Source organism: Erpetoichthys calabaricus, chromosome 11, assembly GCF_900747795.2.
Source record: "Erpetoichthys calabaricus chromosome 11, fErpCal1.3, whole genome shotgun sequence".
Taxonomy (NCBI): Eukaryota; Metazoa; Chordata; class Cladistia; order Polypteriformes; family Polypteridae; genus Erpetoichthys; species Erpetoichthys calabaricus.
In genome coordinates, this window is record NC_041404.2 from 90,915,488 (window position 1) to 90,930,974 (window position 15,487).

The 15,487-nt window shown below is 37.1% G+C and overlaps 2 protein-coding genes across 10 annotated transcripts in view; one reads left to right on the forward strand and one right to left on the reverse strand.

Annotated features, from left to right (window-relative positions):
• cpt1a2b (carnitine palmitoyltransferase 1A2b) overlaps nt 1–9,847 on the reverse strand; it is a 165,227-nt gene extending 155,380 nt beyond the window's left edge. For 7 of the 8 annotated variants that reach the window (XM_051933691.1, XM_051933700.1, XM_051933699.1 and 4 more), the window contains exon 1: nt 9,718–9,847. The gene's annotated coding sequence lies outside the window, so the exon portion shown is untranslated. The remainder of the gene's footprint in view (nt 1–9,717) is intronic. The other variant, XM_051933694.1, reaches the window with a different exon arrangement.
• A 278-nt stretch (nt 9,848–10,125) lies between these two features.
• The window catches only part of pnkp (polynucleotide kinase 3'-phosphatase), a 73,033-nt gene continuing 67,671 nt past the window's right edge, over nt 10,126–15,487 (forward strand). Inside the window, exons 1-2 of one of the 2 annotated variants that reach the window (XM_028813595.2) lie at nt 10,126–10,165; nt 15,115–15,216. In XM_028813595.2, coding sequence (XP_028669428.2) covers nt 10,141–10,165; nt 15,115–15,216 — 127 coding nt within the window. In that variant the 5' untranslated portion in view covers nt 10,126–10,140. Of the gene's footprint in view, nt 10,166–14,989; nt 15,217–15,487 lie in introns of those variants that run through there. The other variant, XM_051933703.1, reaches the window with a different exon arrangement.

Consider the following 15,487-nt stretch of genomic DNA (forward strand, 5'->3'; position numbering starts at 1 on the left):
CCAGTAGGATTTCATTAATTAATGAACGATAGTGGTATCTTACACTACATGTAATCTTACACTACTGTGAATTTCCCATTGGGATTAATAAAGTATCTATCTATCTATCTATCTATCTATCTATCTATCTATCTATCTATCACTTTAACATGCTCAACAAAAAGAATCTAATTCAATGAACAAGAAGCTGTGCAGCAAGACTAAAGATTATGAAAAAAGATTTTTTAAAGCTGTTAGTTATGCACTGCTGCAGTACTGCTAGCCATTGAGTTACCATTGTATCTACCTTTCTTTTTTAAAGTGCCTTCTTTTCTTTGGCTTCTGGGAGCTTTTATAGCCCTGGATATATTTAACACAAAGATAAATGTTGGTCAATCAAAACAGCAAAAAAAAGCATCTAAAAAAAGCTTATGAACACTGTAGGGCAATAAGAAGAGCAATTTCAGCTGATGTTTCTTGCTCCTCACTGTTTCTTTAGGTTAGTTTAGTCTAGTTTGGAAATACCAGATTCAGTATAAACCAGCAAGCATCAAGTGCTCCCTCCAGATTGAATTGGTTGTTCCGGTTGGTGAACTGCAGTGACTGATGCTGCATTTATTGTGTGTGTGTGAAACTTGATTAAAACACAGCATCTGCTTTTAAAACCTAATTATTTGTTGCCAATGAGGTATGTGGTAGATCTTTTTCCAGATATCTTTTCCTTTTAGAAGGGTTTTTGCTGTTTTTCCAACTACCCGGGAGCAAAAGCAAGTGCAAGTGTGTTTGGGTTAGGTTTCATTTTAAGGCTGTTTTCATACCTTAGTAGTATTGGATTGCTACTAAAATTTTGAATTTTGTATCGATACCTGCTTTTCGGACTTCAGTACCAATAATAGTGTAACCCTCCCCACTGCCATGAAGCCCCAAACGTGTTGAAGAAATAAATAAAAATCTCTGTTAACCCGCTCCCCCTCCATCTTACTCCAGCATTCTTGGTATGCCTGTGCCATTGTGATGAACTATGAACTGCTTCCCTCTTGATAGCCAAGAAGTCTCTATCATGCAAAAAATAACTGCAAAACCCCCCATCTTACTCTAGCCTCCCTAGTGTTGCCATGCAATTGTGCATCTCCATGGTGCATTGAGCCATTGCGCCGCACTACGCACCACTTCCATCCTGATAGCTATGAAGTCCTGTTCAAGTTGAAGCAGTAAATTTTCCCTTGTGAAGTCCTGATTGTGTCAAAGCAATATGTGCTTGGTACAGTATTTATGGCACATCTTTTATAAAATTCTGTATAATAAAAGTAGTGTATAACACGTACAGGCTTGTCTCAGATAATGTGGAGCCTCTGCAAATCTGTGCACAAATAATCAGGGTTCTATTGTAATCAGTTTTTAAAGGGCTTAACTGTCCCCAAACAAATTTTAACCATGAGAAGTGTTTCCTTCTGGGTGCAAAATTAAAAGCCCTCCCTGGATGGGCAGATAGGCTCTTTGCCAGAGCAGGGCTAGATCAAGTTGTCAATATAGAAGTTGGGGCAAACATGGCATACATACTGTAAGGACAGATTGTCAACTCTGTAATCCAAATTTAAAGAATTAGGTGCCAGGCTGAGCAGCAGAAAGAGGAGTTCATTGAAGTTTTGCCTATAGCACATCCCAGTCCAGGTAAGATTGAGAACATTAGAAGAGTTAGCATGTAGTTCAGATCTTTGTGTAGGACAGAGGGGCCTAAGTTTATGTGGCATTAAGACTCCTTTTGAACAGAAAAGGTACTAACGTATTGGGGAGATGTATAAGTAGGTTAGCTGAGGATCATTTAAAACTAGAGAACAGAACAGACAGAGTTTAGGACAGGCCAGGATTAGAACTTTACATGAAGGAGAACAGTAGTGGAATATCAAATATACACTCACTGGCCACTTTAATAGGTACACCTGTTCAACTGCTTATCAATGCAAATATCTAATTAGCCAATCATATGGCAGATAGTCAATGCATTTAGGCATATAGACACTGCCACTCCTGAAGTTCAAACTGAGCCTCAGAATCGGGAAGAAAGATGATTTAGGTGACTTTGAACATGGAATTGTAGTTGGTGCCAGACGGGCTGGTATTAGTGTTTCAGAATCTGCTCATTTACTGGGATTTTCACACAGAACCATCCCTAAGAGAACCATCTTTACAGAGAATGGTCCAAAAAAGGGAAAATATCCAGTGTGCAGCAGTTCTCTAGGTGAAAATGCCTTGTGGATGCCAGATGTCAGAGGAGAATGCATTACTGCTTCGAGCTGATAGAAAGACAACAGTAACTCAAATAACCACTCGTTACAACGAGGTATGCAGAAGAGCGTCTCAGAATGCACATCATGTCAAACCTTAAAGCAGATGGGCCACAGTAGCATGAGACCACACTGGGTGCCACTCTTTTCAGCTAAGAACAGGTAACTGTGGCTACAATTAGCACAGGCTCGTCAAAACTGGACAATAGAAGATTTGAAAAAACGTTTCCTGGTCTGATGAGTCTCGATTTCTGCTGTGACATTCCAATGGTTGGATCAGAATTCGGCATCAACAATATGAAAGCATGGATCCATACTGTCTTGCATCAATTGTTCAGGCTAGTGGTGTTGGTGTAATGGTGTGGGGGATATTTTCTTGGCAGACTTTGAGCCTCTTGGTACCAACTGAGCATCATTTAAATGCCACTGCCTACCTGATCATGTCCATCCCTTTATGACTGCAGTGTACCCATCTTCTGATGGCTACTTTCATCAGAATAATGTGCCATGTCAGAAAGCTCAAATCATCTCAAACAAAAGCCTCCACAATCACTAATCTCAATCCAATAGACCACCTCTGGGATGTGATGGAACTGGAGTTTCACATCATGGATGTGCAGCCATCAAATCTGCAGCAACTGTGTGATGCTGTCATATCAATATGGACCAATATTCCTGAGGAATATTTCCAGAATTTTGCTGAATCTATGCCACAAAGAATTATAGCAGTTCTGAAGGCAAAAGGGGGGGTTCAACCCAGTTTAGCAATGTGTAACTAATAAAGTGGCCAATGAGCGTACATAGTAATTTACTTTCTAGCCCAAAGTTAAAGTGTCATATTAGAATAAGTAATACATTAAAAATTAATTGCATTATGCTAGGAGCATCAAGGATAAAATAAATGAGTTGGAATTAAATGTATCTGCACACAGCTATGATATAACAGGAATAACAGAAACCTAACTAAATAATAGAGATGGGCAAGAGTATAACATAGACAAGTATAAATTATTTAGGAAAGACAGGCAAAACTGTAGGTGGGTGGGTGTTACTATATATATAAAATAGAATTTTAATGCAAGTCTTCTTCAACTAGGTGGTGAACCACAGCTTAGTGAGGATGTTTGGACTCGATTAGACAGCATCGGGAATTGAGGTCTCATATTAGAAGTGCATTATAAACAAGCTATAAGAGTGAAGAATGTTAGGAACAGTAAAAGTGAGCTAGAACATACAGACAGTGAAATAGCAAATGCTTTGAACTTGCATGTTATTGCGATATGTGTGAAAAAGTCGATAACCTCCCAAAAGTAACACAGACTACTAAGCAGGTTTGCTTACAGATACAAAATATGGTGTGTTTTTGATATTGTGTGGTTTTTGGCTAATGCCAAGCAGTGTGTTTAGTCTGATGCCAAAATTCTCAACTTTGGTCTTACCAGACTATAGAACCTTCTTCCAACTGTCTCCTACTGTATGTACATTCTGACATACTCTAGTTGATTGTCGTGTTTGTTTTTTTAATAGTGGCTTTCTCTTTGTTACTTTCTCATAGAGCTATGACTAATGAAGCACCCGTACAGTAGTTGATGCATGCACAGTCTTTCCAATCTCAGCCACTGTAGCTTGTAACTCCTTCAGAATTGTCATAGGTCTCTTGATGGCTTCCCTTATTAGTCCTCATCTTGCATTTTCACTCACAGAGGTGTGAAATTCTTTACATTTCTTAATGACTGATTTAGCTGTACTCAAGGGATACTGAGTGACTTGGATATTTCCCTATATGTATCCCCTGACTTGAACTCTTCAATCACCTTTTCACTGAGTTGCAAAGAGAGTTTTTTGTCTTCATTGTGTAAGTTAGGTCATGATACTGACTCACCACAAGCTGTACCTTCCAGATACAGGTGCATTTATTCGATCAATTGAAACTCCTTGATAGTCAGGTGACCTCCACTTAACTAATTATATAACTTTTAAAACTAATTGGCTGCACATCTGAGGATTACTTAAGCAATCAACCATTTTGTGTTTTATATTTATAATTAATTTAGACCACTTTGCAGAGATCAGTTCTCTCTTTGACATTAAAGAGTCTTTTTCTGTTGATCAATGTCAAAAAGCAAAAGTAAATCCACTGAGATTCAGTGTTACATAGCAATAAAATGTGAAAACTTCTAAGGGATGAATACTTTTTATAGGCACTGTATGTACTGTACACAAACACACAGAAGAACAGAAGGAATTCTACAAGTATTGCATTCAATAAAAGAACACCAAATGTGTCATACAGTATCATCTAAGATGATACAAGAACAAATGATACAAAACATTTAATACTGTATGCTTTGAAATCATACTCATATATGCACACTCCATGGATTTCAGTGTTTTTATCTGTCATTATATACAGTCATATGAAAAAGTTTGGGAACCCCTCTCAGCCTGCATAATAATTTACTCTACTTACAACAAAAAAGATAACAGTGGTATGTCTTTCATTTCCTAGGAACATCTGAGTACTGGGGTGTTTACCGAACAAAGATTTTTAGTGAAGCAGTATTTAGTTGTATGAAATTACAGTAAATCAAATGTGAAAAACTGGCTGTGCAAAAATGTGGGTCCCCTTGTAATTTTGCTGATTTGAATGCATGTAATGGCTCAATACTGATTACTTGCAATACCAAATTGGTTGGATTAGCTCTTTAAGCCTTGAACTTCATAGACAGGTGTGTCCAATCATGAGAAAAGGTATTTAAGGTGGTCAATTGCAAGTTGTGCTTCCCTTTGACTCTCCTCTGAAGAGTGACAGCATGGGATCCTCAAAGCAACTCTCAAAAGATCTGAAAACAAAGATTGTTTAGTATCATGGTTTAGGGGAAGGCTACAAAAAGCTATCTCAGAGGTTAAAACTATCAGTTTCAACTGTAAGGAATGTAATCAGGAAATGGAACTCCACAGGCACAGTTGCTGTTAAACCCAGGTTTGGCAGGCCAAGAAAAATACTACAGGAGCGGCATATGTACAGGATTGTGAAAATGGTTACAGACAACCCACAGATCACCTCCAAAGACCTGTAAGAACATCTTGCTGCAGATGGTGTATCTATTTGCACAAAGAACATCTGTATGGCAGGGTGATGAGAAAGAAGCCCTTTCTGCACTAACGCCATAAACAGAGTCGCTTGTTGTACGCAAATGCTCATTTAGACAAGCCAGATTCATTTTGGAACAAAGTGCTTTGGACTGTCGAGACAAAAATTGAGTTATTTGGTCATAACAAAAACCGCTTTGCATGGCGGAAGAAGAACACTGCATACCAAGAAAAACACCTGCTACCTACTGTCAAACTTGGTGGAGGTTCAATCATGCTGTGGGGCTGTGTGGCTAGTTCAGGGACTAGGGCCTTTGTTGAAGTCGAGGGTCGGATGAATTTAACCCAATATCAACAAATTCTTCAGGATAATGTTCAAGCATCAGTCACAAAGTTGAAGTTACGCAGGGGTTGGATATTCCAACAAGACAATGGCCCAAAACACAGTTTCGAAATCTACAAAGGCATTCATGCAGAGGGAGAAGTACAATGTTCTAGAATGGCCGTCACAGTCCCCTGACTTGAATATCATCGAAAATTTATGGGATGATTTGAAGCAGGCTGTCCATGCTCGACTGCCATCAAATTTAACTGAACTGGAGAGATTTTGTATGGAAGAATGGTCAAAAATACCTCCATCCAGAATCCAGACACTAATCAAAGGCTATAGGAGGCGTCTAGAGGCTGTTATATTTGCAAAAGGAGGCTCAACTAAGTATTGATGTAATATCTCTGTTGGGGTGCCCAAATTTATGCACCTGTCTAATTTTGTTATGATGCATATTGCATATTTTCTGTTAATCCAAAAAACTTAATGTCATTGCTGAAATACTACTGTTTCCATAAGGCATGTCATATACTAAAAGGAAGTTGCTACTTTGAAAGTTCAGCCAATGATAAACAAAAATCCAAAGAATTAAGAGGGGTTCCCAAACTTTTTCATATGACTGTATGTCAATGTATATGATCCAATCCATTGTTAAAATCATAGGGCCTCTACTTGTTATTGAAAAGTAATCCAGCCTGCCATTATTTTCATCTAATTATCTAGTTAAGAGGTCTCATCTAAAAAAACCTGATGAGTGTACTGAAGACTTCCAAACACCCAGGCAAAATTATTGGTTCTGTAATAGATGTGGTGGAAATTACAAGGGACCAAACAATAGGATTATTATCACAATACTTTGGTCATGACATAATAATAATGTGATTTTTATGTTTAACAATATTAAAAAGTATAGCAGTTCAGTTCTACAACATTTTTAATTTGTTTTATTATTTTTAATTTGACTGAAGATAAAATTGATATTATATTTCTATGAGCAAAATGTGTCAATCTATTAAACCTTAACAAAAACAAGATTCAAATCAAATCAGCTGATTAAAAAAAAAACTGAAATAGATTTTAAGTATATCCATAGTGTATGAAATGGATGAAAATACTAAGTTGTTATACATATTTCACAAAAGCAGTGGTACTTCATCTGGTCACAATTATATTTTATTGTCAGTATTAGAATTTGAGAGATCTCTAATTATTATGACAAGTCAAAGTGAGAATTAGAACTATCTATAATTCAGTACTGAAGAAACAAAATACTACCTATAAGTCCAGTGTGTATACTGTAGAGTGCAATATACACAACTGAAGGATTTTTCCTCATAATTTCTAGTGAGCTTTTATTTGGAAATGTCTGTAAATATCACACTCTGAATCCAGTTTATCTGCTACTACAATTAAACTAGTAAAAACATAATATTTGATATCTGAAATTCAAAGTTTAACTACTCAAAATATAATTAAAGATATCTGCAATTAAAAAGCCATGTAAAAGTCAATGTGAAGAGTCCATTAGTTTCAACGAGTTTCAATGCATTTACAGAAGTTTTAATTCTGAACTTAGGCTGGTCAAAATGTAATTTGAGGTATTTTTAACTATAGATATGTTGTATGACTGGTCAAAATGTGAATGTGTAGTAATCTGACATAGGGATTGCCATGAGACATTACATATTAAATTATATGAAGATGTGAGCAAAGCTGTAATGGGGCTTTTTCACTTGAAAATGAAAAGACTATTTTTACTACTTGATGGAAAGATGTATATTTAACTGATGACAATTGACAAGAAGCTAGGAAACTAAAAAAAAATTATAAATATGTTATTTTTGGAAGTAATGTACAAAACCAGAGTGGAGAGCTGAAAAATCATACAATACTGCAAAATGCATCCACAGTAGTGCAACAATAACTTGAATCACTCCAATTTTTCAATTTAATGTTTAGCATTAAAGCTGTAATAAGCATTCAAATATTCATGAATTACAAATATGACAGCTCTAGTCTGAAGCATGCTAGAGTGCCTAAATTTCATACGATCAGCCTTTCAAATTGCATATGTTTCATATGAAGCCAGTTGTTCCTTGTAAAACTGTGAAAATCAAAAATAATCCAAATGTTCAACTTAAACATTGGCAGATATACTTTTGTAGTGGAATTTTTGCAGTAATGATAATGTCAGTGTTGTCATTACTGCTCTCAAATAAATAAACACAAATACTTCACAGTCTGTTTCCCCTCTCACAATAAAGAAGAAAGGGTTTAGTTCATCTTAGGGATTTTAAACACAATATATTTGTTATGTAAATACCTAAATGGACAAAAAAAATGTAAAGAGCTTCTGTAAAAAGACAAATTTCTCCATAGGGACAAATAAAGTTCTATGTACTACTGCAATACTATACAGTAGTAAAAAAAAAACCCAATACCACACATTGCTAACACTTACATTAATAACAACACTAAGGTTAGTCGTTTTAACCATACACACTGCTCTAAGGATTCTTATCTCACTTTACAACTTTTCAAACAAAAAAATTTACCAGTAGTAAAACACTAGTACTGTATACAAAGCCTATATGGGAATGTTTTTCGCTTTTTCTAAATATAAAATTACTTTGGTGCCTATTTTCTAGAATAGTTTTAAATTAAATAAGGAATGTTTGCTTTTTAATATAAACTTGTTTTATAAGGTTAGCTTCTTAAATATTAATAGTTGTTATTCTTTTCCTTTTTTTGCAATTAATTGGAGAAGGAACGTTTTATTTTTATTTTGAATAAATAGGTAACTTTGATATTAAGGTGTACTATACATTTGTGAGAACCTTTTAAATGAATACATTTTGGAAAATACTGAGCCTAAAGTAATACAAAAACCTATGGAGCTAATTATCTTATACATAACTCACTGCATACAATGCATAATGTAAGATAAATATGTTATTGGAAAAACTGGCCATCACTAAATCTGGGTAAGACCAACTGAATGGAAGAAAATATATTATAAATAAATTACGACACAGACTTTGTCCAAACTCTTACAATAACTTAAACTAGAATCTAGTACAAAATCATCACACAGGAAAGCACAATGAAATAATTATATAAATAACATATGCATCATATGCTAATTGGAAACTATAACAGGGCACACCATCACCACAATCTACGCAGAAAGAAACCAATTAAAATTCGCCAAAAATTGAAACGAATGCATAATGTAAACAAAAGTGTGTAGTTCAAACAGCTTCAAACAAATTCGGAATGTAGCCTCTAAAACGTTTCACACATTAAAAATTAAGCAATCTGTCTTTAAATTTAAAGATTTTTGGAAATAATAAAGACTAACTAAATGAAATGTGCCAGATAAAAAGTATTTAGGACAAAGCAGAGAACGAAAATATTGTGTGATGCGTCTCACCAGACCCTAACACGAGTCCTTAATTCAACAGAAACCATTAGACTGACACAGAAAGTAGTTACTAATAAAAATAAATCACACATGCCAATCCCCGATGCTAACCTTAGAGTAAAACATCCACCACGTATGCTGTTATTAGTCTATCCGGCTTCGACTGGCACTTATGACTTTACCATGTGTTGCAATCTCACTGTCGATCGCATTGGATTAATATTTAGCGTTTGTGTTCTTTTAATGATTTGTTTGTCAAAGTGTTTTGACTTAACACGTAAAATATAAATAAATCAAACCATGCTACCTAGAGGTATTTTCAGTAATTAATTACATTACTAACATCCACACTGACAAAAAACAGCAGTCTTACAGAATTAAGTAATTATTCTTTATAAAACTGTTTCATAATGGAATGGGTCGTACACTATATTCACATCAGTGGTCGTCATGGAAACAGTAGACGACCAAAAATGGATTTTTGTAATAAAAGGACAAAAAAAACGAAAACCAAGTGGCCAGTAGTAATAATGTAATGAAATGGAGCCGTACCTTCACTATTTCCAGGGCCATCATGCATTTTTTTATTTTATTAATTTAATTTTTACCTGCTAAATGTTTCTGGCTCTCGGGTCCGAGGTTCAATCGCCGCGACGGAGAACTCGGCGAGACTTGGGCGTTGCCACACACATGCCAATCAAAGCATTTGGGTGAGGGAAAAAGAGTGTTCTCCCGTCACGTGATGGGGGCTGCCACAATACCTATGAGGCATCACCATGTGATGCAACGTCTTTATACATCGACGGATTTACCAATTTCACGTGAAGGCTGAAACGAGGGTCAATATTTGTTGGGATAGTTTTTGTTTTCTGTCACACCTATGGCTTTGTTGAAATTACAGATTGTTTGCAGGACTCTTAAAAGGTGCTCGCGTGTGACCGCTGTATAATTTCAGACTCACCTCGATGCACAGTTTTGGCACAAGAGTAATGACACACACGTGCCTTTTCAAACATGCACGACTTGTTGGAATGGGATGGTCATGTAAGTGCCTAGGTTGAGTAAATACCCGTTTACTATTTATTACAAATGTTTGTCACATGTCTAAATAATACAAATATAGTGGTGGCAAAAAGTTGTGGACTTTTTAAATAATGAAGACAAGCTAATGTGTCTGGCCTTAACTACTGGATGGTAAGCCAATATGGCATCTCATGAGGTCACACTCATAGAGGAAGTGTTTTAAAATAATTATATTAGGATACATAAAAGAGTAAAGGCAATTTGATAATTATGCAACTGACTGAAGCCGACATCGTACAACAAGTTTGTGATGGCTTATGAGTAGTTCGAACATACACAGTGCAGCGCTCTGCCGTTAGTCTAGTTAAAGCCAAGGTGAATATGGATGCTGTGCTACGTGATTGCACTACTGTTGAACGACGAAGTGTACAATGAGGTTTCTTTGTGCAGACGATGTAAAACCTATTAAAATTTACCGAAGGACTTTGGCTTTTGCGGATCCGTAAGATGTTTGGGCATACATCTTTATGGCAAACTTTATGGTACCACAAGTAATTATGCTTTACGGCATGTGTAGATCCATATCTGATTAAGTGTGCAGGAACAACATAATCCACCCGTGTTGATGTGGATGGTCGACCAGCTCGAGCTTTGTCAGTTACACTTGTTCTTCATGTTTTAAACCTTTCTACCTACTTTTTGTTGAGTCATGCTGTTTTTACTTGTGTACTTAGCCAACATACTTAGGTAAATTTCAACAGGTTTCATACCTCTGTCCAAAGATATCTCACAACGCTGTGTTGTTCAAAAGAGTGTTGTTCAACAATGATGTAATCCTGTAGCAGAGCATCTATGTTCATTTGACATCGGCTTCAACTACATTAACGGCAGAGACCTGTGCTGCCCATGTTCGAACTACCCATAAGCTGTCACAAACCTGTTGTATTACATCAGCTTCTACCCACTGCCGTTATTACACAATTTTCTAATTGCGTTTACTTTCTGATTTACCCTCAAATTATAGTGAAATGCAGAAAATACTTTCTGAAGACCTAACACAAGTAACCTCCAATTAGCTAAAAATCTCATTTGTGAATAACAAAGCTTTGAAACCTTTACATGTTCTTTGGTACACGTCGAAAAGGATTTGCAAATATTGAATGAATATGTCAGGATAGAAGAGAATTTTCATAAGAAATCAGTCATTATTCATAATTTGTAGAGGTTTAAAGATTATAATTTTACCCTTTACTCATATGGGGTGTGGCCTGCAGGGAGCGTACAGCTCCTCAAACTCAACACAGACAGAGGCAGGACACAAGTTCAACACACGTTTATTTTTTTCATGGGAAATGTTTTCCCTCATTTATCACCTGCTCAGCACAGTCCATCAAGCACAATAAACAACACAACAGCACACTTTCTTCTTCTGTCTCTTTCTTCTGCTTCCTCCTGACTCTGGCTCCTCAAATGGAGCTCCTTTTATAAGTCCCACAGGCAGCACTTCCAGGTGTGGCGGAAGTGCTGCAATAAAGGGCTCCGCATTTCCTACAGCACCCCCTTGCAGGCATAGACATATACAGTATAGATAGATGCCACATTCACTGTGTTGCCCAGCCGACACGATACATCAGCGCGTCCGCCGTATTGCGAGTGGCAAAAGTGCCATTTAAACTAATACAGGTAAACGTGGAAACCGGGTTTTCTGATGAAAAAACAATAACATTTAAAACAGTATCGTTTACATACAACAGATTTTGGCAAATCGTTTAAATGCAATTATTTATATCCATTTATACACTAATAATGGCAATTATTAAATAATAATAATTATTATTATATTATTATTAAATAATTCCTCCCATATAAGTAACATTTCTCGGACTGCCTTCTTCCATCTCCGAAACATTTCTAGACTTCGTCCTGTTCTTACGCAACACAGTACTGAAGTATTGGTTAATGCCCTAGACACCTCACGTATAGATTACTGTAATGCTATTCTATCTGGCATCCCACAAAAACTTATCCATCGCTTACAACTTGTACAAAATTCTGCTGCCAGGATAATAACCTGCTGTTCTAAATCCACTGAATATATTACACCTATTCTCTCTCAACTTCACTGGCTCCCTGTTCACTACTGAATACAATACAAAATACTGCTCTTAACATTTAAGGTTCTCCACAACCTCACTGATCTACTCCAAACTTACACTCCCTCTCGCTCATTCAGATCCTCATCTGCAGCTGTATTTTCTGTACCGCACATCAGACTCAGTGCTCTGGGAGCTTGAGTGTCTCTCATAGTGCTCCTCAACTCTGGAATTCTCTTCCCTCTCATATACGTCAGCTCGATTCAATAACACATTTTGAAACTACCCTCAAAACTTATCTTTTCAAACTGGCATACCAATTGTGAATTTTGCACTGTTACTGTCAGTTATCTTTGTTTGTTTGCTAATTATTGCTTTTTGATTTATCATTCTCTTGTTTTAATTTTACTGTTTAATTTTATTGTAAGGTGTCCTTGAGTGCTAAGAAAGGCGTCTATTAAATAAAATGTATTATTATTATTATTATTAATTATTGAAATGAAAACTTGACCAATGTCTGAAACTCAAAATAGTAAGACTGCAATTGGCAGTCTGGTCTTTCCTTTAACAGTGAAATGAGACACTCAATGACAAAAATAAACAATTTTATTGTATAGAAATTGGCTTAATAATTTCTGAAAACATTTCACTCATTCCTCTCTCAATCTCTCTCTCACACACGCGCACAAACATACAATGTGGTTACTTAAATATATACAAGATAGGATCTAAAATCCATGAAACAGAACTGTCTTACATAGCTTTTTCCGTGTGTTGCCACTCTGTAATTTGAGAATTCAGTCTGGCAATATGGTGCAGCCTTAGTTTGTGGAAGACAGACACAACTAAAGACATGAGCATAAAATGATGGTTGTCAATTTCAAACTGTGTTTCCTCAATGAGCTTCTTGAGAAAAAACACATCATCTGAACCAATCTCTGCCCGAACAAAGTGATTGATCAAAGATCCACTGACAGCTTGCCCTAATGTCGACAGTCAGATAACACGCTCAGCTACTTTGACCACCTTGACTGTACCCTCAGAAGAAATCATCACACCTCCATTGTTTTTTTTAATGTGAGCAAGTGATAGCTTTGATCATATGATGCTGGTACAGCATCTGTTACCAAACTAGCACGGCACACATCACAGGACAGTTTTCTCAAAATCCCGTCTAAGGCTACCTCCGACTGCTTCCTGTGGTGGATTTCTTTGGGAAACTTTCAAAGTTTGAGAAATGTTAACAGCTAACAACAATCTACATAGTGACTAAATACGTTTAGCCAAAACCTTGTTTGGAGGCTCACTTGAGCACATAAATGCATAACTTTGCTAGCTTAGTATGGCGTAGCTAAAGTTAAGATTATAAAACGGGATTTTCTAATGGCCAAATATAACCAAAACAATTGTTCGGCTTTACCTATGAAATGTAATCCCTGTGATCTGGTTTGGAGCGTACAGCGGTTTGTACAATCCCAAGCAGCACATGCATGAGGCATCTTTATCCATTACTTCACTCCACAGCAGTGCCACTCGCAATATGGCGGCGAGGTTGACGTACGATGCTGCTGGTCATGCGGCGTCTAGTAATTCTATGTCTATGCTTGTAGGCACCAATAATATCGGACCCAACAGAGCTGTAGCAAACTCGAACTCCCATGAAATCCTGTGGGAGTCGGCAGCACGGGGTTTTGGGAGTAGTTCCCTCTAGTATTCTGGGTGAGTTAATGCTTGATCACGCTCTCTCCCCCAGTCCTTCCATTATAGAGGTGTCCCAGTCTGGTAAGGGCTAAACTTTATTTGGATGGTAGTGATGCAGCATGTTTTCAGCTGTTGAGTGTTCATCCATCAATCTTTTTTCACTTTTTTATCCATTTGCAGGTTCCATGGAGCCTACACTTGCAGTAGGGGACATAACTCTTGACAGGGTACTGTTGCATTGTAAGGCACTCCATTGCACATGTCTATACATTCATTTCAGTCTACTTTAGAGTCACTAGTTATCATAACTGCACGTTTAATTTTGCAAAGAAACATACAGTCTTCTCAGCAAGATTAATGACAGTTATTTATGGAGTCAACTGGGTAGAGACTGTTAAGTAAATTGGGTGAATTCCAATCCATGTTGGAGTAGAGAACGAAGTAGGAGATTCTGATTCAAAGGGTACAAACTGTAAAGCATCTGACGTCAGACTCATCAGGAGGTATTAAAAGGTATTAAAAATGGCGCAGCATATGCATTAGAAAAAAAGGTGAAAGGGAAGAAAATGAAGACTGATTAAATTTATAACTGCACTTCGGAAGAAGAAGTTATTCTGCACTAATAAGTATTAGAATAAGGTGTTGTGTGAAGTGTGTTTTTCATTGGCGCAGTTATTTGAAGTAGGCCTACAGTATAATGGATATGAAAAACAGGATAACTCTTAGAAATTTAGTCAGAGAGCTTTGTATGTGACATTAGAGGTAAAACGTCCTTCTGAAATTTTATCGCGCTTTGTGCAGCTAGGTATCTGCGCCGGCAATTGGAAAGTTACCGTTTTAAATCCTGTAAATACCAGAAGTGATTCAAATCTGTTGGACCTTGAGCGGGGTCCTTAATCTGCAATTACTCAATCCTGGGTATGACATTAACCTGCATCCAGCCCTGCAAGCAGATCCTCCAACTTGCAGGAAAACACGGGGGGTTGATGGCAGGATTGGCTCTCCGGCCACTGTAAAAAATCTCATACTGTTCCATTCCATTCGAACTGGTGTGGTGCTGAGGTGTCACCCGTTGTACGACTGCGCTCGGGTCCTAATTTGGGATCCCGATGTGGTTTGTTGTGTGGTTGGTGCGGCAACGCTCTATACCAGTGTATGCTCCCAACGTCTTTATCTCTCTTTGTGCAGTAGGTGGCAGCAATAAGTCACATAAGCGACCGCACGAGTCATTTCGAAGAGGAACAGAAGTTGCAGAACGGACGAGTTTTCGTACGGACACAAAGTACCGAGGTACCATAATTTTTGTTGTTTAAAGAGAGATCGTTATGCATTTTCTTTATTAAATTAGTGATTGTCTATACATATCTTTTACGGGTAACGGGAACATTCGCTTGAGAAATGACGTTTGTGGGAGTTGTTACCGTCTTGTGTTTTTTTTTGTGCACTGCAGCTTGCACGCGAATTGTTTACACACTTCAAATTGAAGGGAATCAGTTGAGAATTCACGGTTGTTTTGAACTAATCAGTTGAGAATACACTGTTATTTTGAAGATATTGGACG